General features: G+C 39.0%; 1 protein-coding gene across 2 annotated transcripts in view; it reads right to left on the minus strand.

The window, feature by feature from the left end:
• The window catches only part of LOC127413473 (matrin-3-like), a 73,085-nt gene that overhangs the window by 12,653 nt on the left and 35,316 nt on the right, over window positions 1-25,116 (minus strand). The window contains exons 1-4 of one of the 2 annotated variants that reach the window (XM_051650657.1): window positions 7,309-7,398; window positions 4,038-4,955; window positions 3,585-3,646; window positions 2,679-2,717 (exon numbers count right to left, since the gene is read on the minus strand). In XM_051650657.1, the coding sequence (XP_051506617.1) occupies window positions 2,679-2,717; window positions 3,585-3,646; window positions 4,038-4,805 (869 nt within the window). In that variant the 5' untranslated portion in view covers window positions 4,806-4,955; window positions 7,309-7,398. Of the gene's footprint in view, window positions 1-2,678; window positions 2,718-3,584; window positions 3,647-4,037; window positions 4,956-7,308; window positions 7,399-25,116 lie in introns of those variants that run through there. The other variant, XM_051650658.1, reaches the window with a different exon arrangement.

Here is a 25,116-nt window from a genome sequence, read left to right on the forward strand (position 1 = left end):
ATTTGAGTACAGAAATAATCCCAAGCGTTTGACCATAAGCCTTTAGATCAAAATGTTCTAAGCTTATGAGAAAAAAAAAACTTAGTATCCTTTTGGAATGGTTGTGTAGGCTAATTTATTTTATATTTATATGTCCTTAATATTAATTTTATTTACTAACTATAAAAATTTTTTATTTGATTTGTATTGTATCTTGCTATGTTTTGCTATTACTGTAGATAAATCTAGAATAACTGAGTTTCAAGTTTTTTACGTTTTTAAGCTTAAAGTAACCATTTAAAGTGATTTTAATAAAGCAAATTTAGACATTTTACCAAACAATTTGGGCAAATTAACTTCAGAAAAGGTGACTTAAGCTGAAGTTTAGATGAGTAGTTTTCATCCCTGGTTTAAATAGACCAAATCTGATATTTCCTGACAGAGAAAGAGAGATGTGTTGGAGTTAGATGGGGTGAAAGATTAAATCTTTGCCAAAAAGTGAATACTTCAACGATAACAAAAACTTTTCCCGAAAAGTTTCTTGCTATATCTAATGAAGGGAAATACTTAGTGTTTCTTTTAACGGAACAAATCAGCACAAAGCGAGCACAAACGAACGGCACCGGTTTGGAGCGATTTGGACCTCATGGGGTGGAAAGTGACATCACACAGCCCAAAAAAATAATGTCTAATACCTCAAACAACGAACCAGCACAAAAGTTAATTTTTTAATGGTATAGATTTGGTAAAGATTTAATTATATGGGGTGCCAACTTCATGGAGGTGCTTTAGTACAGAATATTGCGGTATTCTTCCTCGGCTTGGTACCTCAAGCGAAATAGGGTAAGGCAAATGGCGGTTGCTGCGCGTGCTTCAGTTCAGTCCGCAGGTTGGGAGGCTGGTTCTGTTGACAGGATCATGATTACCAGCTCCCATCCTGGACACATATCACTGGGCCGCGTACAGCATTTCACAGCAACAGTGAATGAGCCACCATTAACTTCTGATATGCCTCGCATCCGTTCCTTATGCACAGGATTCGCAGATCCAATAATATCACGTAAACTGCTCGTACCATCGTCCAATGACAGGCCATCTTGCATCCTCTTCGAGTCGCACGTGGGAGAGGGGGTGTGTCTTATAACTGAGTCAAAAGTTCATTGGTTGCTACCATGAGTCAACAGTCCAATGGCATTTTTTTTAACTCGATTCTCAATTGGAGAAAAGGAAAACAAAAAAGAAACACCATTGGCAAATGGATGAGGAAAAGCAATTGGCAAATGAATTAAGAAAAGCAATTGGCAAATACCTTTTTAAAATGCAATTTAAAAAGGCGCTTTTAAAGTGCATTAAAATGTACATTTAAAAGACTCAATGTACTCATTTATTGCTACATTTAATGACATTTTAACCATGAAATAAATATGATTTATAAATGCACAATTGTATTGTTAAATATATTGACATTCTTAAATATGAATTAAATAAACATTTAAATGTGTCTTTATTTGTCCATTTATAAATTTTTTATTTTCAAATTAAAAGATTGATCATTTATTCCTTCATTCTTTTTTAATTGGCACTCCTGGGCTTCAGCAGGTATGGATTGACAAATGTTAAAAGAAAAGTCAAACAATAAAGAAAAGCAATTGGCAAATGGATGAAGAAAAGCAATTGCCAAATGCTTTTTAAAATGCAATTTAAAAGGTGCATTTAAAAATGACATATTTAGCAATAAAACAGCACATTAATAAGTACATTTTAAAACATTAATTAAATTACTTATTTGTCCATTTATAAATTGGTTTCTTTATTCACATTTTTATTTTCAATTTAAAAGATTGATAATTTTTATCTTCATTCTTTTGTAAATGGCAATCCTGGGCTTCCATAAGCTCAGGAACATATATTTATGGAAGTTTATTATTATTATTATTTGTTTGTTATCATTATCACATTTTAGATTTTTAAAAATGTAAAAATTCTTAATTCTATCAATTAATATTGTCATGAAATCGCGTAAATACTAATGATATGAGCGGTCAGTGTTTGAAATGTGTATAATTTACAAGTATTTACACTGAGTTTGCATTAATTTACATTACACCGCTAAAATGGTACCATCTCTTTAAGAATGGTGACAGTTCAGCGAGCAACTCAAAGATCTTTGTTGCAGCACACATTAACAAGAGACAGTGCATGGTTACTTTACAAAATCCATGCTGTGTGATATAAAAATTAATGTTTGTTTTTATTTTCAGATCAACAAGGATATTATAAGACATATTACTCTATGAAATTGGAGCACGTAGATCTAATCTTTGATGGACACACATTTCACAGAAAAATTCTCCATTTTAATTTCAAGCACTTTTAAGCACTTTTCAACAAAAGGCGATTATCTAGGTATTCCAGTACTTAACGTTCTAAAAGCTAAATCCAAGCACTTTAAAGACCTTGTGCTAGCTCTGTATATAGTGTAAATAAAAGTGAGATTTTGATATATTTGACAGGTCATTTCATTTATGATCACTTGGACGGAAAACAATGTTACAAATTCAGAAAATATCAAATTTTACCTCATTTATTTTGGTTCGCAATATTTCTAAATTCAATATATTGTCCCATCTCTACTCTTTTCTACACAGAGATTCAAAAAATGTCTCAGTATTTTGAAAAATAATGTGACAGTGACATACATGCGAGCCGAGGGCAAGTGAGGATCCCAGTCCGGGTACCTGTACAACAACAGAAAACAGTTTGCAGTTGCTTTACAATGCTTGAGCTTTAAGTCCTGAAGACAGAAATTTCAGTGGAAGATTCCACTTTAATACACTTAATAGTTTCAAATGGGATTTAATCCCAACAAACAAGTACCAAAAAAAATATTCTGTCATCATTTACTCAACCTCATGTTGCTCTAAACAAATTGTTCCAAAAAAAATAAAAATAGTTTCATACAATGAAAGTGACGGGATGGATGCTAAAATCACCATAAATGCATAAAGGCTTTGTGTAAGGAACAGACTGAAATGTCACCGTTACTCACTGAAAGACTTGTTCTCAAATCTTATTTGTATTAATTTATATGTTGCATAAGTGAGATGTGAGAGCTATATTGGAGGGGAAGATTACAACTGAAGAATGGCTTTAATTTGGGTTCCAGACAAAGAGAGTCATTTGGACTCCTTTTATGGGGCTTTTTTGTCCTATTTGGAGCTCCATAGGCCATGGACACTGTATACTTTCATAGCATAAAAAGGTTGAGAATCAACATTCTGCCGAACATCTCGTGTGTTCAACAGAAGGATATCTGAGTTTAGAAAAATATGATGGTGGGTAAAAAGGATGACAGAATTTACAGTTTTGGTTGAACTGTTCCTAGAAGGTTATTAAATTCAACACTTATGGTTATCACCATGCATTGGATAATGATTCATCCAAAGGATATTGTAACTGGAAAAGCACAAACTGGAGCCGAAGCCAATTTGAAACCCCCAAACAAATAACAGTTTAGGATTGTAAAATGTTTCCAAAAGTCTACCAGTGTGGCTTAAACATTTGAACAGGACAGTTTACCAGTTTACACACAGCATTCCACTTACATTTGCAAAAGCAGTCTGCGGTTTTCGGAATGACGAATCCCAGTTGTGTGCTGAGTCCATTCCTTTACAAACACAAGAAAGGATAAAATAAATGTCCTGAACACTGCACCAATATGGCCTGTATTCGACTGTATAATTACTGCTAGAACTAAACAAGTGAAAACCTTATCCTATTGGACCAAAGCTGCCTTGACAAGTTAAAGTTTTTGTCAAATTATCCCTCAATGACAAATGAGTTCAGAAATGAGCCTGGCTTGTGTACAAGGTACGTGACAACTCCTCTTTACCAAGTGTATTCTATAGACAACCACTGTGTTCGTCAATCAAATTTTGTGCAATATTAAGCAACACTGACTCAAATATTTTTTTTAAAAAAGGTCTTCTCAAACATGTGGGACACTTGGACAAGAAAGGAAGTGTGTGTGCAAGAGGCAAGTGACTTTAAATACTCACCATGACAGAGTGAACATCAAAATCACAAAGGGCACACACATAGGGAAACATAGGGGGCATGACTCCCAAGAAATCTTGCACTTTTCCCTGGGACGGGGCGCCCATTCTTCTCTGCATGAACATGTCGTCAGATGCCGATGACGTGGACATGCCAAGGCTGCGGTAGGAGTTGTGGGAAAGCTCAGAATATTGTCCCTCTCTGCCGCCACTGCTGCCGTAATCTAACATGTCATACTCTCGATCAGACGTATCGCGCATTGAACTATAACCAAAGTCACCTTGTGAACGGCTTTGACTCTGGCCACTGGAACGGTCCAGTCTTCCACCCTGCATGTCACCCCAATCCTCTCGGCTACCTCTGTAGGAAGTCTCTGAAGAAACTCTTGACAGTTCTCCAGCCACGCGGTGGTCTGCTTCCATCTTGCGGTTCTTCAGTTGCATGATAAGTTGGGGCAAGGTCTCCACGCTGATGTTCTCCTCTGGAACCTGTGCCAGGGCATCCAGGTCAGTTGGTGACAGACCTAGGCTGGCGAAGAGTTTCATTGTATTGCTAATGTGGCTGCCTGCTCGGTGGGGCTGCTGAGAGTCCCGGTCTTTTCCCTCCCCTCCAATCAAACCAGCCATGCCGCTATGGGACTGGGAAGAGGAGCTGTAGGGATCAGAGTGTGTCTCGCCCACACTAAAGTTTAAAGTCTCAGCAGCTGCCAAAAGGCCACGGCCAACAGCAAAGCCTTTTTGAGCACCATCATTGGTCAGTTTCTGGGACATGGTTTTGAAATGACAGAAATTCAAATCAGTAGGAAAAGAGAGGAACAAAGAAATTTAAAAAGTCCCCAGAAGGACAATCCGTCGATACAAGTCTGGATCTCAAAGACACTTCATAGCCGAGAAAGATTGCTCCTCCAGAATGAAACGGGTCTGCAGAAACACAATTGGAGCAATGATTTCGAGCATGCTCACGAAATGGGTTAGCAGTGGCACAGGAAAGCAAGACAGTGAACTCCAAATGGTACAATGCAAGTAATAGAAGCAAAATTATTTACAATGAAGATTCAGTTTGGTACACCGACCAATTAGACCATAAAATGAAGATTTACAAGTACCATGAAGAGTTATTACCACCATTTATTGGGAAAGTACAATTGAGCTTTGAAGGAAAAAGAATTAGAATCAAATTTGGATCCTTAAATGTGGATGTAAAAGACAGGGGTTGCACTGCACTTTCTTTGCCAGGAGAGGATTTAAAACATCAAGTTGTACCGTGTGACTGAAAACTACAAATATGACAATTAGGAACAGAAACAAATTTAATGGAAATTCATTTGAGGTAGAGCTTATCCTTTTTGGAACCAATCTTAGAGCTTAACTGAACTTGATTTGGTATTAAAAGGTCTTCTGGAAACAGAGAAGCCAATAGTCGGGCTACAAGTGAAATACATGGGGTCGCAAAGAAAGAGGGCACTGAGTTGAACAACCTGAACAGAACAAAATTGGTGAACAAGATTTGTATCTTCATCCAAAGAAAAGTGAAAATGTACACACATTAATGGCTAGTGGTAACAGTGGTCATTGTTATGGAAATGACTATATAAGGTGGCCAAAAATGAAAGTAGGTGTAACAGCTTCACACTTGATAAGCTACGCTGAAAAAATATATATTCTTAAGGAAACAAATCATTCAAAAGCTGTTGTTTTGGAAAACTGAAACAGCATTGTTTAAAAACAATATTTCTTAGAAAACAGGCAGACGCTTCAATATTATAACTTTCTGGATGCACCAATTACAGTTTTTGTGATTACTCCAGATTACTGCATACATATTTTTCCATTTTCATTTGTTTCTCAGGTACAATCCTCAAAATTAATAGATTTAAACACTTTTTTTGTGTACACATTTTTTTCTGTGAGAGTTAAAAAACATCTAGAGTTTAATACAGCGCAATTAATGGAGGATTCTGCTTTTATGGCTGGTGAGTGTTCACTTCAGGAAGACACCTTTAATAGTGAGCAGTGAGGTGAATTTGATGTGCTGGATGTGATATTAGATTGCCTTTCATCATGTTTTTCCCCATAGTAATCTTGCACGTTTATTATCGCTAAGATGATCTAAATTGCTCTCTCTATCGCGCAAAAATTTACATTGGTATGCTGTACTCTTCAACTGGTTCTAGAAACTTTGCCATTTCTCCTTTTTTAGAAACCTCGTAGCTCTTAGCAAAAACTTAAGATGAAGTTTTACTACCCTTAAAGTTTACTTAGGAAAATGGCAGTTAAGGGGCTTCATGCAACACTTAAGGGAATACTAGTTAAAAAATTAATATTTAAGGGAAATTGTAGGGGATTATGACGTTTTACCTATAAAGACCCTTAAGTAAAACTTAAAAGTTGTTTTCTGCAACACCATTAAATTAAAGGGAAACTTTAGGGTGATCTTAAGGGAAAATTTCACTTAAGGTGCTTTATGCAACCAGGCACAAAATGTGGGTGGAAAGTGATCATGTTTTACAAACATAAGACAGTTTTAAGTGCAAAAAAAAACAAACGTAACTACTATTTTTAGTGAACCTCAAAGAACATCAAAATAATATAAAAGGCACGTCATGACCCCCTTAAGAGAATGATATAACAGTCACTTTTCATTTAGTTTCAAAGGCTTATTCTGCATACAGAAATATGAATTGAAATATGAACTGCAAACCATAAAGAATAACAGCTGTGCAGACGTGGCATTAACACTGAACTATCCTCAGTTTCGGAACAGATGAGGGAAAGGAAAAAAATTTATGGGACAGCAATGAGCGAACTGACAAAATTTGAAGAAGCATCCCACAACCTTTCTACACGAAGCTCCTTTACTAGCCTTAACATGCCATAAAGTTTAATCAACATGTAATTAATTTTTAACTACAAACAGCTTAAATAATTAAATAAATGGTTAAAGAAGCTGCATAACGACATTCCTCCCGCAAGGAAAATTAACTTACATTAACCCCTAAAATGTGTCGAAATATTTTATTTAGTCGAATATTTCTGAAATATGAGAGAATATGTCCAAGAAAACATTCACGTTAAATACCAGATATGCACAAAGAGTAACTAAAGAAACGGCAAAGCGCTGCAGGAAGACTAAACATGCACGAGAAGGCCAAACCGAAATTCTCCAGCCTTTAGTTATTAAGTAGGTCAAACCAAAACTCAAGTTTATTATAGCTTGTTCAAATAAAAGTGTATTATGTCCTATCTGTCTTTGGACTGGAGTGTTCCTACTTACATTGTTGCTTTTCTTCGCGGTTTTTTTGTAATTAAGGTTTTGAACTGCACGACGTGAGCCTCGAGCTGCTGCTTCTAGAACAACGTGAGGACGGAAGTGATCACGATAACATTTCTCTAACTTCCGATAGAAATTTCAAAATAAAAGTCGTATACACGTAAAATAAAATAATAGTTTCTACATATAAAACTCCACAGTGATCAAAACAGACTTTAAATCAACATTTATTATTATATGTAAAACAAAATCCTGCATGGCGGTCTAAAAACAGAGACATGACAAGGCACTGACAGTTCGCAATTACAAGTATTTCTTTTAACCTCTTCAGCCCTGATTTTTTTCCACTGAGCAATTTTTTTTACCCAGCTGATATTTACTCTGCTCCAGTAAATGAGTCTGAATTGTTTTTGTTTTTTTTGTGTTTTTGTTTGTCAACTCATGTTTTTATTAGATTTTCTAAATGTCCATTACAATGGACGCCACGACTGAACAAATGTAAAATGTCAAGAAAATTTCAGGAGGAATCCTTATGCTTTTATTGCAGTACTAATAAATGTGAATTAATCTTAAAGATTTTGAAGCGGACATAGTGATGAAAAGTAACTATAGAATGTACAAAAGTTCATAAAACTTGTTGTATAATGAGATAAAGTCTCAAAACAAGTTAAATATTTTTTATATTAAATTTCTCTGTATGTGTGTACATATTTATGTCTGTATGACATAGTGTATATGTTTATATGACTGTGTTCTGTGTGCTCTGTGTTCTGTGTGCTCTGTGTGTGTGTGTGTGTGTGTGTGTGTGTGTGTGTGTGTGTGTGTGTGTGTGTGTGTATACTTGCTGGTTGATTTTTGTTGGAGCTTCAAAGTATCACTGTGTATTGTACAGTATATGTTTTTCATTTTCATTTTCGATGAGCTTCCTTGAAGCAATTTCGGTGGGGTACAAAGTACATATGAATGTTGCACTTATCACAGAAGACGTGTGTTTTTCCTGTGCAGTGTAGCCTCTTGCACCTGGTGGCCTCTCCTTTCATCATAGTTCGGCATGTGGTCCACCATGTCGAACTGCACTATAGGGGGCTTGCGTCCTGAACTTGTTGTCTGTACCCATGGACTGGCTCAGGAGACATGCTGGGTCTTCCGCATTTTGCTGCCACTGGCTTTTGCACTCTCACCAGACATTGGGCCACATTCATTTTGAAATGGAGATCCAAGTCATCTTTTCTTGGGATCTTCGCCCTCTAAGCATCCATCCTGTACTCAGACCAGCTGTTGACTACAGTGAGGTCAAAGGCATGTGTTATCATTTTCAGGGTCAACTTTTTGTATGAATTTCAGTCCTGTACAGACTGATGAGTTGATCCAGTAGGTCGACACCCCCCATTGCTTTATTGTAGAGCTTTATCACCTCTGGCCGATTGACATACACATACATGCTCTGCTTTTTGTCCCAGGGTTGCACCTCATCCGTACAGCCAGCACCAACAAAGTTCGAAGCCATGAGGACTGATCTATTGTCTAACTATTTGACCACCACTGCCCTCCCATCATGGTTCACAGCTTCATCATAATTTACTCACTCCTTTCTAGACATGTCTTTATCGGACCTGAGTGGTGGCTTTGTAAAACGGCAGGCTCTTGCTGACCCAGCAGCATGGTTTTCTTCTCTGCTAGTACCTCCAACACATTGTATGTGGTGAAAAAATAATCAGTTATACACTGATCAGCCACAACATTGAAACCACTAACAGGTAAAGTGAATAACATTTATTATCTCGTTACAATGGCACCTGTAGCAAGTGAACAGTCAGTTCTTGAATTTGATGTGTTGGAAACAGGAAAAATGGGCAAGCGTAAGGATCTGAGCGACTTTGACAAGGGCCAAATTGTGATGGCTAGAAGACTGGGCCAGCGCATCTTCAAAACGGCAGATGTTGTGGGGTATTCCCAGTATGCAGTGGTTAGCAACTACCAAACGTGGTCCAAGGAAGGACAACCGGTGAAGCAGCGACAGGGTCATGGGTGCCCAAGGCTCACTGATGCACATGGGGATGCATGCGCATTCTGGTCCGATCCCACAGAAGAGCTACTGTAGCACAAATTGCTGAAAAACTTAATGCTGGCCATGATAGAAAGGTGTCAGAACATACAGTGCATCGCAGCTTGCTGCATATGGGGCTGTGTAGTCACAGACTGGTCAGAGTGCCCATGCTGACCCCAGTCCACCGCCGAAAGCACCTACAATGGACCATGAAGCAGTGGAAGAAGGTGGCCTGGTCTAATGAATCACATTTTCTTTTAGATCATGTGGACGGCCGAGTGTGGGTACGTCGTTTACCAGGGGTAGAGATGGTTGCAGGATGCACAATGGGAAGAAGGCAGGCCGGCGGAGGCCGTGTGATGCTCTGGGCAATGATCTGCTGGGAAACCTTGGGTCCTGGCATTCATGTGGATGTTACTTTGACACGAACCACCTACCTAAAGATTGTTGCAGACCACGTACACCCCTTAATGGGAACGGTATTCTCTTATATAAGTGGACTCTTTCAGCAGAATAATGCGCCCTGCCACACTGCAAAACATTTTCAGGAATGGTTTGAGGAACATGACAAAGAGTTCAAGGTGTTGACTTGGCCTCCAAATTCTCCAAATCTCAATCTGATTGAGCATCTATGGGATGTGCTGGACCAACAAGTCCGATCCATGGAGGCCCCACCTTGCAACTTACAGGACTTAAAGGATCTGCCTTCTTGGTGCCAGATACCACAGGACACCTTCAGAAGTCTTGTGGAGTTCATGCCTCGATGGGTCAGAGCTGTTTTGGGGGCACAAGGGGGACATGATATTAGGCAGATGGTTTTAATGTTATGACTGATCGGGCTATATTATATATAAATTATCAGTGGATAGGTCTCTACAACTGGAGGCATATCAAAAGATGTGTCGATGATGGTGGTAAATGGCCTATGATGCCATTTAATTTCCTCCTTCTTGGTAAGTCTGACATTAATCAGTTCCTCATGCTCCTGTGTCTCCTCAGTCCCTACACTGGCTTCTACCTCAACCTCATCTGCTACCTCAAGTTCTTCTGTTGTGCAAGGAACCTCTCCACTGTCTCTGTCCCTTTCTAAACCAATGAAAAATAAGTCACCTTACTCACTTTTAAACTATTCTCAATTTTAATATTTAACATTAGATATTTACTGCTAACTTCTAAACTTACCATCTATCTCACTCCATGTCTCATCATTTGCCTCATCTTCTGAATCCAAGCAGTCATTATTGGATAGTTCACCATTTACCAGAAGTTCAAGGAAGTCTACCGCTGTATATTCTAAAAGTACATTAATAACAATATTATCAATTTTAAATGGATGACAATAAACATATTTTAGCTATGAAATATGTCCACAAATGTCCCAACCTTGGCATACTGATTCTAAATAATGAGGTTCCTTCTGATGTCTCTTAAGACCCGATGTCCATTGGGATGGACAGTAATCTTTAAAAAAATCCTGTGCTCTAGAACTTTGAATTATCTTCAAATTTACTTTAGATATCATCACTTGCTGGTGTTAAGATTATAACCTGTGTGAATTGATGAAGCTACCATGGACATAAAATAGTATTTAAAAGAAGAAAAGGGTGCTTACTCCTCTTGTCAAATCAGTGAGCCATGGCTGTGTTGTGTGATTCCTAAAGCTCTCTCAGATTAAGTTACATAACTGATAATCAGGTTGCTGGTTCGAGCCCCACAGCCACCACCATTGTGTCCTTGAGCAAGGCAATTAACTTCAGGTTGCTCCGGGGGTTTTGTCCCTGTAATAAGCGCACTGTAAGTCGCTTTGGATAAAAGCATCTGCCAAATGCATGAATGTAAATGTAAGTTAGGGGTGATAACTTTTTTGTGATTGGTTGATTAGGGACAAATAAGTGACCTGGCATTGTTCAAATTATGAAAGCATACATTTTTATTAGTTTACAGAGAAAACATGTCATGTCCATTCCAGTGGATGCAGTGTCTGAAGGGGTTAAAGAAAAAAATTAAACAATTACTTAAATATTGGCACAATTTAATTGAACAGAAATGGAAACAGAAATGATTAAATATGATGTATGGGTGAGAAACAGATCAATACTGAAGTAATTTTGACTATAAATCTGATTAATAGTCAAAAAAGGATTGAAATATTGATCTGTTTCTCACCCACACCTATCATATCGCCTCAGAAGACATACTATATTAAACCACTGGAGTCATATGAATTACTTTGATGCTGCCTTTATGTGATTTTGGAGCTTCAATGGTCTGGCCAGCATTCAATTGCATTGAAAGGACCTACGAAGCTGAGATCTTCTAATAAAAATCTCTGTTTATGTTCAGCAGGAAAAAAAAGTCATACACATCTGGGATGGCATGAAGGTGAGTAAATAATGAGAAAATTGTCATTTTTGGGTTAACTATCCCTTTAATAGAACAGAAACAGAAATACACACAGACTCAATTCACAAATTCTGTTAGTATGTAAGTGTTTAAAATGAGAATATTGTACAGGAAATAAATGGGATGTGTTGGTTGGAAGAGGATAATAGTCTTTTGTATATGTGCAGTAATCACTGTAGCATATTTTTCACAAGGAACTCAATTGCTTAGTTTAAATCAAATATCGGCTTAAACCATGTTCAATCATCTTCAAGTGCATGTCAATGTTTAAATCTGTTTCCTGTCTTTTAAAACAAAAACAAATAACATACAACATTTGATCACACTATTCTGTGTATATAATAATAATACATAAACTTTCTTAATGTGTTAATGCTGTTTTGCATCATGTGGTTATTTAAAACAACTGTGCATACCCTTAGATTCAACAAACAGATTGCTCTCACTGAAGAATTCATCTGATCATTGCTTTCAGACATCATACATTTTGTGACTTAAACTACTGTTTTCTTGTACTGCACAAGCACCAAAGGTTTTGCTCTGTTATCATGTTTCTTGATTATTGTCATCTGAATCATAAACCCATTCATATATCCCATCCTGCACTGCACAAGACTCGTGATAGCAGGCCTTACAATTGCTGCATCTGATCCACACTTCAGAAGCTTTTGGATCATCATCAGAGCCATATTTACTAAAGCAGCCCCTGCATTTGTAGGAGCATGTTGTCCTTTTATTCAGAATTGTTTTATTCTTTTGTTTTGAATTTTCATCACAAAGAAAGTGTTCTATGCTTGAATGTCTTCTGTTACCATCTTTTTCTGGCATGACGACAAAGTCTTTGAAGGATGCCTCTCCAATAACGGAGCTGTTCTCAGTGCTGGAATGTGTCTTGTCTTCAGTGGGTGTTGTATTACTTTGCAAATGGGAAAGGATGCTATATGTGGCAGGAGGAAGTTCATGTTCAATCGTGGCACTTGGTGTAAACACTTAACTGGAGACAGCAAATGGATTTATTGGGAACATTCCCGTTGCACTAAACCCATCTTGGGCATTTTCCACAGTGGCAGTCTTCTTCCATGCCTCCATGAAAACAGAATAATAATGAGCTTTGGGCAACTTCATCCCTGCACATTACTGATTGCATTTTCGACGTACCTCACTCCAGTTGTGCTTTAGACTCCCAAAGAGAGCTCTGTTTGCTGGCTTCAATACAAGATAGCATATGACTTCCACATTGTTTTCCTTCATGAGACTGAGGAAGTTAAGGTTGAAGACATGGCTACTTTGGCCACCAAGCAGCAGTAGGTGGGGCCTGGCATCTTCCTTTGGGAGCTGTGCAATAAACATTTCCCCCCACTCAACGAGCATCTCTGCTGTTATCGAGCCATTATCTGATGCTCTCACACACACATTTTCCAGACAACCATTCAACAACTCACTTCTCACATTGTTTCCTTTAAAAATGATAAGTGGAGGAGCATATGTACCAATGGCATTGAATGCTGCCAGCACAGTGCTGGAAGTTTCTTCCTCCTCTTCAGCTGTGGTCTCAAAGCAGGGCTCCCCTGCTTCCCCAATAAATTGGTCAGAAGAGAAGCCTTGAAGACCTGATATGTCACTTCCAAATGTGTGACGGGACATCTTTAATTCCCGAAGCATCGAGGGAGGTTTCATAAGTTCTGAACCATGGTCCCTGCTCCTCCTCATTGATCTTTAATGTACAAGTTGGGGATAAAGCATCTGGTTTCTTTATTTTCAGACCTGGGTTTCTCTTCATAAAGCCCTCGAACCAGTAATAGCCTGCCTTTTGCTTTTCTTCAGAAAACCCTCGGATGCATCTTGGCAAACTCGAAAGCAAAAGACTGAACATCAGTCTTCTTCAATGGGAAGGCTTTCTGTAAGAGTGAGGTGAGAAGGATGGCTAACTCCCTTTCAGCTTCAATAGGGATGAATGGCTTTCTTCCAGATGCATGCCCAGATCCCTCAACAAGCCCTTTCACTCGCCTCTGAAGGGTCGTCTTCGGCACGTTCCATGTCCTTGCAAGTAAGCGTAGCACAGGCTTCCTCCCTGACTCGACCTGCTCTTTATATGCTTCAATTGCTCCTTTCATTCTATCCTCTGTCCACTGATTCATCTTAAGACCTTTTCTTCCTTTTTGCTCTCTGTTCTCTTGCTGTCTTCTTTGCAATTTTACTGACTGCTTTGGGTTATGTGCCATTTTTCTATGAAAAGTACAAAAAAGTCAGAATTATCTTCACACAACAGCTTACAAATGCAAAACTTCAATACATAAAACAAATCATACAGGCCACACTTGCATGGTTGCTTGTTGATGCTACATCACACTGGGGCTGGTAACACAGCTACCATATGTATCCTAATGTAATAACGTTACTGATTTAATACTTATTAATAATTTTGAATCTTTACATAAAACTAATTATTTTAGAATCATTATTCAATAATAATAAAATACATGTATGGCCAAGTGAAACCTACATTATACTAATTTGAAATAAGTTTAATTCTCTTTGCTTCAATATATTGCTCAAATGATGATCAAAAACAATCTTTAGACAATTCAAGTTAATTAAATAATGTTGATAACTTTTTAAAGATTTATCAGTCATAACAACATAAATTTCATAATGGTTGCATATTGCCTGTTTACTCTACCACAGCTACAATTAGGTTCATATGAAATATCAGGTCGAATAATATTATTCATGACATACTTCTCACAGTAGAATAATGAATGATCCTAATTCATCAGAATAGCTCTGAAGTGTCCCACTTCAACTGAAAGCAAGTGTCCCATTTTATCTAGCATATTAAGCTAAGACAAGTGGGTCGTCCTTTAAACATAACCTTACAGATAATTAAAAACAATTTTGCAACATTTATTTGTAACTGACATTCCAACCATCATAATTTAAAATAAATTTACAAAACGAACGATATTTTATTTTCGAATAATATTTTCGTGGAGGCTTTTATATAGAGCATTACTTACCACGCGCTTGTTGTTACCGGTTATGTTGACGCATGACCACGCCCACCATGGTGATGTCAGGCGAATGAAAATATTACGATGTAGACAATGTGGTAATTATTTTGATTGGTTCTTAATATTTAAAGGGAAACCCAGTATGAAATGTAATGCGTGACCCATATTACCTGATGTCCCCTTTAACGGAACTCACTTTAAACATAGTCCTGCAATTCAGCGATCCGGGTTTCTGCAGCGACAGGAAACTAGACTGCAAGACGGCAAGTCCATTCAGAAGGATTTCTAAATTACACAATCAGTTTACCGGCCCTGACATTTCTTAATTAGTTCTATTTAGCAGACGCTTTTTATTCAAAACATCTTACAGTGTACTATTTGCACGGACAGTCCCTCTAGAACAGGGATCGGCAACCTATGGCAGGTAAGGAGGGGTAATCACTGGCACGCCAGCAAGAGAGGAGTAGACTATTTTATTCATATGAAATACTGCACCTGCATTCTAGTGTGCATCTTGATGTAATCCTTCCTCATGATCACGCAGCGAAGTATCGATACTTCCGAGACTAGCGTGATAGTATCACTCGTTCAAAGAGAGAGCAGTGTTTTCCTGAGGTAATGACAGAAAAACAGTATATGAAGTTATTTTCATTAAGTAATGACAAACCTAGGCATGACGTGTGCTTGTTTGACCATTTTTACAGGTTTATTTAAATACAGAGTTGTTAAAACATTGATAATGATCTTTAATGAAAACTTACCATGGATTTACTGTAGTAATATTGTATTAACCATGACTAGTAACTACTGTAGTAACCATGTTTTTTTTTTTTGTTTTTTTTTTTGGCAGTTGGTTTTGATACAATTAACCATGGTTTTATTACGGCATTACTGTAGTATCATATGGTAACTTGGTTTTAGTAATAGCAACCATATAATAATATCTATGGTTAATTTTGAGTATTTTTTATGAGGCTTATACTAACTAATATTTAAGCCCACAAATTATTAAAAAACAATTAAGTAATAATAAAGTTACTAATTTTATCCAAAGAATTTGTAAAAATTCAATTTAATAGAGGTATCAGTATTGGTATCGATATCGGTGATATTGGACTAAAAGTACTTGGTATTGATCGAAAAGAAAATTAGTATCTGCGCAGCCTGACCGAAGGAAAGTTATTTTCGATTTTTCGATTTTAAGTTCGATTAACCGAAAGTGAATGCGAAATAGGGATGGCTGATACTATTTTTCTTTTCTTAAACAACGAGACGGCCTTCTCAGGACAAATGGAAATGGAACGTAACATGGTTGTTATGACAGCAGGCCACTCTTTAACAAGCGCGAGCGCTTTGAGTGAGAAGGGAACAAAGTCCCTTTAGAAGGGAATGTATGAGATATATTTTAGGAGAGTTATAATGATGTAAAGAGAAAACAAAATAGATTTTACAGGTGTACTTTTAGTCTAATACTTTATTTTAATTATATATTAATATAATTATACATATTATATATTCTGCACCCATCTACTGAGGTACTTCAACTTGGGAATTAACATTCCATGCGTTTGAACATCATATTTACGGGCAAATTGGCGTCATTGTTTTTTTTTAGACATTTCCGTTGAAGCAAAGAATTGTGGGTGCCCACGAAGGATACACCTCATGCATCCTCCGAATTCCCGTGAAAGAAGGTCGCATTCGAAGGCTGCATTCGAAGTGTTCTACTCGCTTTTATGAAACAAGACAGCCTCTGACATATGCGGCCAACAAATGCGACATTCAGAGGACGCAGCCTTCGAGAAAAATAATGTGTTTTTTGAACATTAAAGCATGTGAACCTATTCTAGTAGACCCCAAAATAAAATTATGAACCTGTAAATGAGCATAATATGGGATCTTTATTAGTGTTTAGTCTCCCATTCAGCTGATGAAAACACACTGCGTGATTATGAGGAAGGATTACATAAGATGTAGATTGGAATGCAGGTGCGAAAAACTTCATATAAATAAAATAGTCTGCTTCTCTCTCACTGTTGCTTGCGTTTTAGTGATTACCCCTCTGTGTGATTTTGAAAAATGTATGACATAATTTAAGATTTATTTTTATTTATCTTTTTATTTTTTTAGGGTCAAACATCAAAATCTTTATTTCTTCATCAATTAACATTTTATTTGGATTTCTGCAGAAAGAATACTGGAAAAGTATACACTGGAGAAAGCACATCACTGGAAAGCAAAAATATGTACATTTTATCACAGTACCCATACCCAGTGTTTACAAAAATTACAACAGCAAAAATTTTATTCAAATTGAGTTCATACCTACTCTACACTGGCGGCCAAAAGTTTGGAATAATGTGCAGATTTTGCTGTTTCGGAAGGAAATTGGTACTTTAATTCACCAAAGTGGCATTCAACTGATCACAAAGTATAGTCAGGACCTACTGATGTAATAAACAGCACCATCACTATTTGAAAAAAGTATATATATATATATATATATATATATATATATATATATATATATATATATATATATATATATATATATAAATTGTAAATAATTTTTTTATTAAATCTTACAATAATAAAGAAAAGCAAAAACATAAATATACACAAACAACATTTAAACCCCACAAACACCCCTCCCAATCCCCAACACTGCCCCCAAACAAACAGATCCGTGGTCACACATTTACATTTACATTTATTCATTTGGCAGACGCTTTTATCCAAAGCAACTTACAAAAGAGGAAAACATAAGCGAATCATCTTAGGAGACAGTGGTATGAAAAGTGCTGTATTACAAAGTATCACTAGCATCATAATAGTATTCAAAACAGAATAAAGTGCAACAGGAATTTTATTTTATTTTTTTAATGACTGGTTAAGTGCTCATGGAAAAGATGTGAGTCAGCTTCACGGATGGAGTTGGGAAGGTCGTTCCACCAACGTGGTGCGATGAAGCTGAAAGTCCGGGAAAGTGTTTTGGTGCCTCTTTGTGTTAGTACAACAAGGCGACGTTCTTTAGCCGACCGCAGGCTTCTAGTGGGTGCGTAGCTCTGCATAAATGATTTTAGGTATGCTGGAGCAGACCCAGTGACTGTTCTGTATGCCAGCATCAGAGCCTTGAATTTGATACGTGCATCAACCGGCAGCCAGTGGAGAGAGACAAGGAGTGGTGTAACATGTGCTGCTGCATTCTGGATCATTTGCAGGGGTCTAATTGCACATGCAGGGAGGCCTGTAATGAGATCGTTACAGTAGTCCAGTCTAGTTATGACAAGTGACTGGACAAGCAGTTGTGTGGCATGTTCAGAGAGGAAGGGTCTGATTTTCCTGATATTGTAGAGTGTAAATCTACATGATCTTGCGGTCTTTGAGATGTGGTCTGTGAAATTTAGTCTGTTGTCACACGTTACACATGAGTAGATATACAGAAAAAAAGAGCAAACAAACATACAAAAAAAAAATAAAAAAAAAAAATAATTATATATATAATAAACATACTCAACAAAAACTACACTACTCTCTCCAAGCCCCACCCTGAGAGCCCTCTAAAAACCCAAAATAATTGCCCCATTTCCCGACAAACAAAGCTAAGTTACCCCATCTTCCCAATGACACCTCTTCAAAAGCCACCAGCCTCCCCATCTCCGTGCACCACTCCGGAAATGGGGCGCACCAGCTGACCTCCAACCCCTCAAAATAATCTGCATGGTGATCATCACACAGGTCGGAACCCAATTCTCTATATGACTATTCCTCACATCGATGACCACCCCATCGCCCAAAACACAAAGTCTGGGGCAAAATGATACCTGAGTGCCCACCACGTCACACACAAAATTCTGAACCTTCATCTAGAATTTCTGGATTTCAATACACCACCAAAAAACATGGGCCATGTCTCCATCCTTTGCAATTGCAAAATAGGGGCAAGAACTTCCTGTTCAATACCAAACCAGGGAGGGGCTCTCTCAGGTGGAAGTGACCAATGAGCCAAATGTCTGAGACCGAATGCATAATAATAAAACAAAATCTTCGGTAGGCCTAGCCCACCTTTGTCAATCGGCCTATGTAACTGTGGCAGCGGGGGCATGGTCGAGCGTTCGACCGGAGAGAGAGAAAGCGGTAAGGGTGCACACACCTGAGCCTGATAATGTCTAACACCTTTTTCTAGTTGCAGTAAGCAGTGGGGAGAGCGGTATAAAGCGATCACGCCAGCGATGAGACAGAGAGAGAGAGAGCACATGCAGCTGCCATGTGTGTGTTTATGTTGTGTGTCTTTTTGTTTAAATTAAATATTATATTGACTGTTCAGCCGGTTCCCGCCTCCTCCTTTCCCATCCTTAACCTTTGTTACATTGGTGCCGAAACCCGGGAAAGAGGAGGCGGGAACCGGCTGAACAGTCAAAATAATGTCCTGCAAAAAAATACTCCAAGAAACAAACTCCATCTAATAGGAGGCATAAGCACAAAGAACGAGCAGATTCATCCACAACTGTCCCGAAGGAGTTTTATTCCACAAAACAAACTCCTGCCGCTAGGTAGAACCAGAACAAAAAGAAACGAAAAAGGCGCCCAGCTTCCTCAGACAGTCAAGAGTATATTGAGTGAGTCAAGTTAACTCGGGGGCCACATGAGAAACACACCATGTCTTCCTCAGTCCATTGATTTTATGAAAGACATCGCTTGGTGTGGGCATGTAAATATTTTGCGGCCATCCTTAGTATCTATTCTCAATTTGGCCGGTTTCTTGAAGGAGTGTTACAACACAGAACAAACTCCAGCCACTAGGCGGAACCAACACAAAAAGAAACAAAAATGGCGCCCAACTTACTCGGACAGTCAAGTGTATGTACAGCGAGACAGCTCACTTGGGGGCCATATGAAAGTCACCAAATAGTTCACTCACCCCATTTTCTCTATGAAAGACAATGCTTGTTGTGGGCATGTAAATATTTATTCCACAAATAAATATAATATACTTAGTATCTATTCTCAATTTGGCCGGAAACATCAGAGCAAAAGCAATCTTCCGTTGATGTAAGAGTTTCTTGCATTCCTTGAATCGATCACGTTTCTCTCTTGTCGAATTCGCAAAATCTGGGAACAAGAAAATGCTGTGATTCTTCCAAGAAAGCTTTCCATTGCTCCTCACCTCGCGCAATACGAGATCTTTATCGGATTATCTCAGAAATTTGGCCAGAATTGATCGGGGCCTGTCTCCCTCAGCCGATCTGTGAGCCGGGACTCTGTGAGCTCGCTCGATTTCCAGCTTGTGGCCTGTTATGTTGAGCAGGCTCGGGAAGAGCTCGTCTAGGAATTTCACCATATCTCTGCCTTCTTCATGCTCAGGAATTCCAACAATTCTGACGTTATTTCGCTGGCTACGATTCTCCAAATCCTCCAGTTTTTCCCAAACATGTTCCAAATCTACTTTGGTCGCTAGCAGATTAGCAGCTAATTCCCTCTCCGATGACTCCAGATAATCGATCTGTTTCTCGAAGTCCCCGATTCCTGTAACCAACTCAGAGAATTTCGTTTCCATCACAGTAATAGATCGACATATTACAGCAAGTTCCTCTAAGTCAGCAACAACTTTTGTCAGCATCACAGACATGCTCGCCAGTTGGCGTTGAATTTCTCCCACCGCACCGTCCAAACCGAGTCCCTGGTCTGCGGGCCCGTCCAAGGCACCAGCTTGAGCACGTAAGTGTCATTAAGTATTTAGGCACGTAAGTATTTTTTTTATTAAAATGTTTTTTATTGATTCATAAATTAACACAAAAAATACAACAACATATATATATATACTGAATCAAACACTTTAAACATTAAACCCCCACTATATCCCCTCCCCCTACCAAACTCCCCTGTGGTCAATAGAATATAGACACACACACAGAAAAAACACAAAACTAAACAACAAAAAATAAAATACAATAATCAAGTATAATAAAAAACAAAAAACTAAAAAAAAACTAAACTCAAAATTACTCCCTCCATCCCCCAAAAATGCTAAGTAATTGCCCCATTTCTTACTGTAAAAATCCTTAACCCCTATCCTTATGCTCGACCCCTCCTTGAAGGCAGCCACCCTCCCCCTCTCCGCACACCACTCCGGGAACGAGGGTGCTCCATCCGACTTCCAACTCCTCAAAATAACCTGCCTACCAATCATCACACTGGTCAAAACCCAGTCCTTCATGTACTTATCCTCCAAATCCATGACCTCCCTATCTCCCAAAATACAGAGTCTGGGGCAGAACGAGACCTGAGTGCCCAACACATCACACACAAAACTTTGCACCTTCAGCCAAAATTCTTGGATCTTACGACACCCTCAAAAAACATGGGTGGTGTCTCCATCTTCAGAATCTTTCTTCATTATGCTCGTTTTGAGGGAAATAACACCGCCCTTGCGGAGAGAGCTCTCGCGGCCAAAGATACAGAGGTTAGTTCACTCTCCGTCTCTGTAGCGGATGTAACCCGATCCTTCCGACAGGTGAATATCCGCAAAGCCGTGGGTCCAGACGGCATTCCGGGCCGCATCATCAGAGCGTGCGCGAACCAGCTGGCTAGTGTTTTTACGGACATTTATAACCTTTCTCTCTCTTTGTCTGTAGTCCCCACATGCTTTAAAATGTCCACCATTGTGCCTGTTCCAAAGCAATCAAAAATCACTTGCTTAAATGACTGGCGTCCTGTTGCTCTGAACCCCATCATCAGCAAATGCTTTGAGAGACTAATCAGAGATTACATCTGCTCTGTGCTGCCTCTCTCTCTAGACCCATTGCAGTTTGCTTACCATAACAACCGCTCCACTGATGATGCCATTGCATCTACACTACACACTGCTCTCTCCCACCTGGAAAAAAAGAACACTTATGTGAGAATGTTGTTTGTAGACTATAGCTCAGCATTCAACACCATAGTGCCCTCCAAGCTCGATGAGAAACTCCGGGCTCTGGGCTTAAACAGCTCACTGTGCAGCTGGATCCTGGACTTCCTGTTAAGCAGACGCCAGGTGGTTAGAATAGGCAGCAACATCTCCTCATCACTGACCCTCAACACTGGAGCCCCGCAGGGCTGTGTTCTTAGCCCGCTCCTGTATTCCCTGTACACGCATGACTGTGTGGCAACACATAGCTCCAATGCCATCATTAAGTTTGCTGATGACACGACGGTGGTAGGTCTGATCACTGACAATGATGAAACAGCCTACAGAGAGGAGGTGCACACTCTGACACACTGGTGTCAGGAGCACAACCTCTCCCTCAACATCAGTAAGACAAAGGAGCTTGTGGTGGACTTCAGAAGAAAAGACAGAGAACACAGTCCCATCACCATCAATGGAGCACCAGTGGAGAGAGTCAGCAGCTTCAAGTTCCTGGGTGTCCACATCACTGAGGAAGTTTGGAATGCTGAGGAACGGCTGAGGAAGTTTGGAATGAACCACCACAACCTCACACGGTTCAAAACCTGCACTGTAGAGAGCATCCTGACTGGCTGCATCTCTGCCTGGTATGGCAATAGCACCGCCCACAACCGCAAAGCACTGCAAAGGGTGGTGCGAACTGCCAGACACATCATCGGAGGTGAGCTTCCCACCCTCCAGGACATATATACCAGGCGGTGTGTGAAAAAAGCTCGGAGGATCATCAGAGACTCCAGCCACCCGAGCCATGGGCTGTTCTCACTGCTACCATCAGGCAGGTGGTATCGCAGCATCAGGACCCGCACCAGCCGACTTCATGATAGCTTCTTCCCCCATGCAATCAGACTTTTGAACTCTTGATCTCCCACGATCGAATACATCAGCACTGCACTTTATTACTCTTACTCTTATATCTCACACCAGACTGTCATAAATTATATTATTATCATATTATATTCTCTCTTAACAACTTACTATCAACCGACAGCCTGAATGTCAATACAGTACAATACAACCTACTGTACATTCTATATATACTACAGGTGCATCTCAATAAATTAGAATGTTGTGGAAAAGTTCATTTATTTCAGTAATTCAACTCAAATTGTGAAACTCGTGTATTAAATAAATTCAATGCACACAGACTGAAGTAGTTTAAGTCTTTGGTTCTTTTAATTGTGATGATTTTGGCTCACATTTAACAAAAACCCACCAATTCACTATCTCAAAAAATTAGAATATGGTGACATGCCAGTCAGCTAATCAACTCAAAACACCTGCAAAGGTTTCCTGAGCCTTCAAAATGGTCTCTCAGTTTGGTTCACTAGGCTACACAATCATGGGGAAGACTGCTGATCTGACAGTTGTCCAGAAGACAATCATTGACACCCTTCACAAGGGGGTAAGCCACAAACATTAATTGCCAAAGAAGCTGGCTGTTCACAGAGTGCTGTATCCAAGCATGTTAACAGAAAGTTGAGTGGAAGGAAAAAGTGTAGAAGAAAAAGATGCACAACCAACCAAGAGAACTGCACCCTTATGAGGATTGTCAAGCAAAATCGATTCAAGAATTTGGGTGAACTTCACAAGGAATGGACTGAGGCTGGGGTCAAGGCATCAAGAGCCACCACACACAGACATGTCAAGGAATTTGGCTACAGTTGTTGTATTCCTCTTGTTAAGCCACTCCTGAACCACAGACAACGTCAGAGGCGTCTTACCTGGGCTAAGGAGAAGAAGAACTGGACTGTTGCCCAGTGGTCCAAAGTCCTCTTTTCAGATGAGAGCAAGTTTTGTATTTCATTTGGAAACCAAGGTCCTAGAGTCTGGAGGAAGGGTGGAGAAGCTCATAGCCCAAGTTGCTTGAAGTCCAGTGTTAAGTTTCCACAGTCTGTGATGATTTGGGGTGCAAAGTCATCTGCTGGTGTTGGTCCATTGTGTTTTTTGAAAACTAAAGTCACTGCACCCGTTTACCAAGAAATTTTGGAGCACTTCATTCTTCCTTCTGCTGACCAGCTTTTTAAAGATGCTGATTTCATTTTCCAGCAGGATTTGGCACCTGCCCACACTGCCAAAAGCACCAAAAGTTGGTTAAATGACCATGGTGTTGGTGTGCTTGACTGGCCAGTAAACTCACCAGACCTGAACCCCATAGAGAATCTATGGGGTATTGTCAAGAGGAAAATGAGAAACAAGAGACCAAAAAATGCAGATGAGCTGAAGGCCACTGTCAAAGAAACCTGGGCTTCCATACCACCTCAGCAGTGCCACAAACTGATCACCTCCATGCCATGCTGAATTGAGGCAGTAATTAAAGCAAAAGGAGCCCCTACCAAGTATTGAGTACATATACAGTAAATGAACATACCTTCCAGAAGGCCAACAATTCACTAAAAATGTTTTTTTTTTATTGCTCTTATGATGTATTCTAATTTTTTGAGACAGTGAATTGGTGGGTTTTTGTTAAATGTGAGCCAAAATCATCACAATTAAAAGAACCAAAGACTTAAACTACTTCAGTCTGTGTGCATTGAATTTATTTAATACATGAGTTTCACAATTTGAGTTGAATTACTGAAATAAATGAACTTTTCCACGACATTCTAATTTATTGAGATGCACCTGTATATATACTTTTTTTTATTGAATAATGTGGATCTATATTGTGTGTATTGTATACTGTACAGTGTATGTTATTATTTGTATATTGTGTTGTGTGTAAATATGTGTATATTAGACTTTAAATTGTGTTGTGTAAATTTGATGTTTATTGTAAATTGGTATATGTCTCATCACTGTCACGACTGCTATGTTGATCGGAACTGCACCCAAGAATTTCACACATCATTGCACTTGTGTATATGGCTGTGTGACAATAAAAGTGATTTGATTTTGATTTAGATTTTTACAGGGAGAGACTGTAGCAGGTAGTTGAATTTTGGAATATAATTCATTTTAATAACATTAACCTTCCCAATCATCGATAAGTGTAATGAAGCCCACCTGTCCATATCATTCGAAAACCTTTTTATTAAGGGGAAACTCTGACTAAATCAGACAAATTTGCTGGAAATAAAATTCCCAAATACTTAATTCCCTGTTTGGGCCACTGGAAGGCACCCGGCTGGAAGGCCGTTACTGGACAGTACACTGTCAAAGCCAAAGCTTCGGATTTAGACCAATTGACTTTGTATCCTGAGAATTTGGAAAAGGAGTTAATAAATCTGTGGAGGCAAGGCATAGATCTAGTAGGGTTGGAGACGAATAATAAAATATCATCTGCATAAAGCAGAAGCTTAGCGCCACTCCTCCCGCAATCACACCTGGAAAATCATCCTCCTTTCTTATCGTGGCTGCTAATGGTTCCAGGGCAAGACAATAACACAACAGATGAAATGAGGGAT

The sequence above is a fragment of the Myxocyprinus asiaticus genome, chromosome 22, assembly GCF_019703515.2.
Source record: "Myxocyprinus asiaticus isolate MX2 ecotype Aquarium Trade chromosome 22, UBuf_Myxa_2, whole genome shotgun sequence".
Classification (NCBI taxonomy): Eukaryota; Metazoa; Chordata; class Actinopteri; order Cypriniformes; family Catostomidae; genus Myxocyprinus; species Myxocyprinus asiaticus.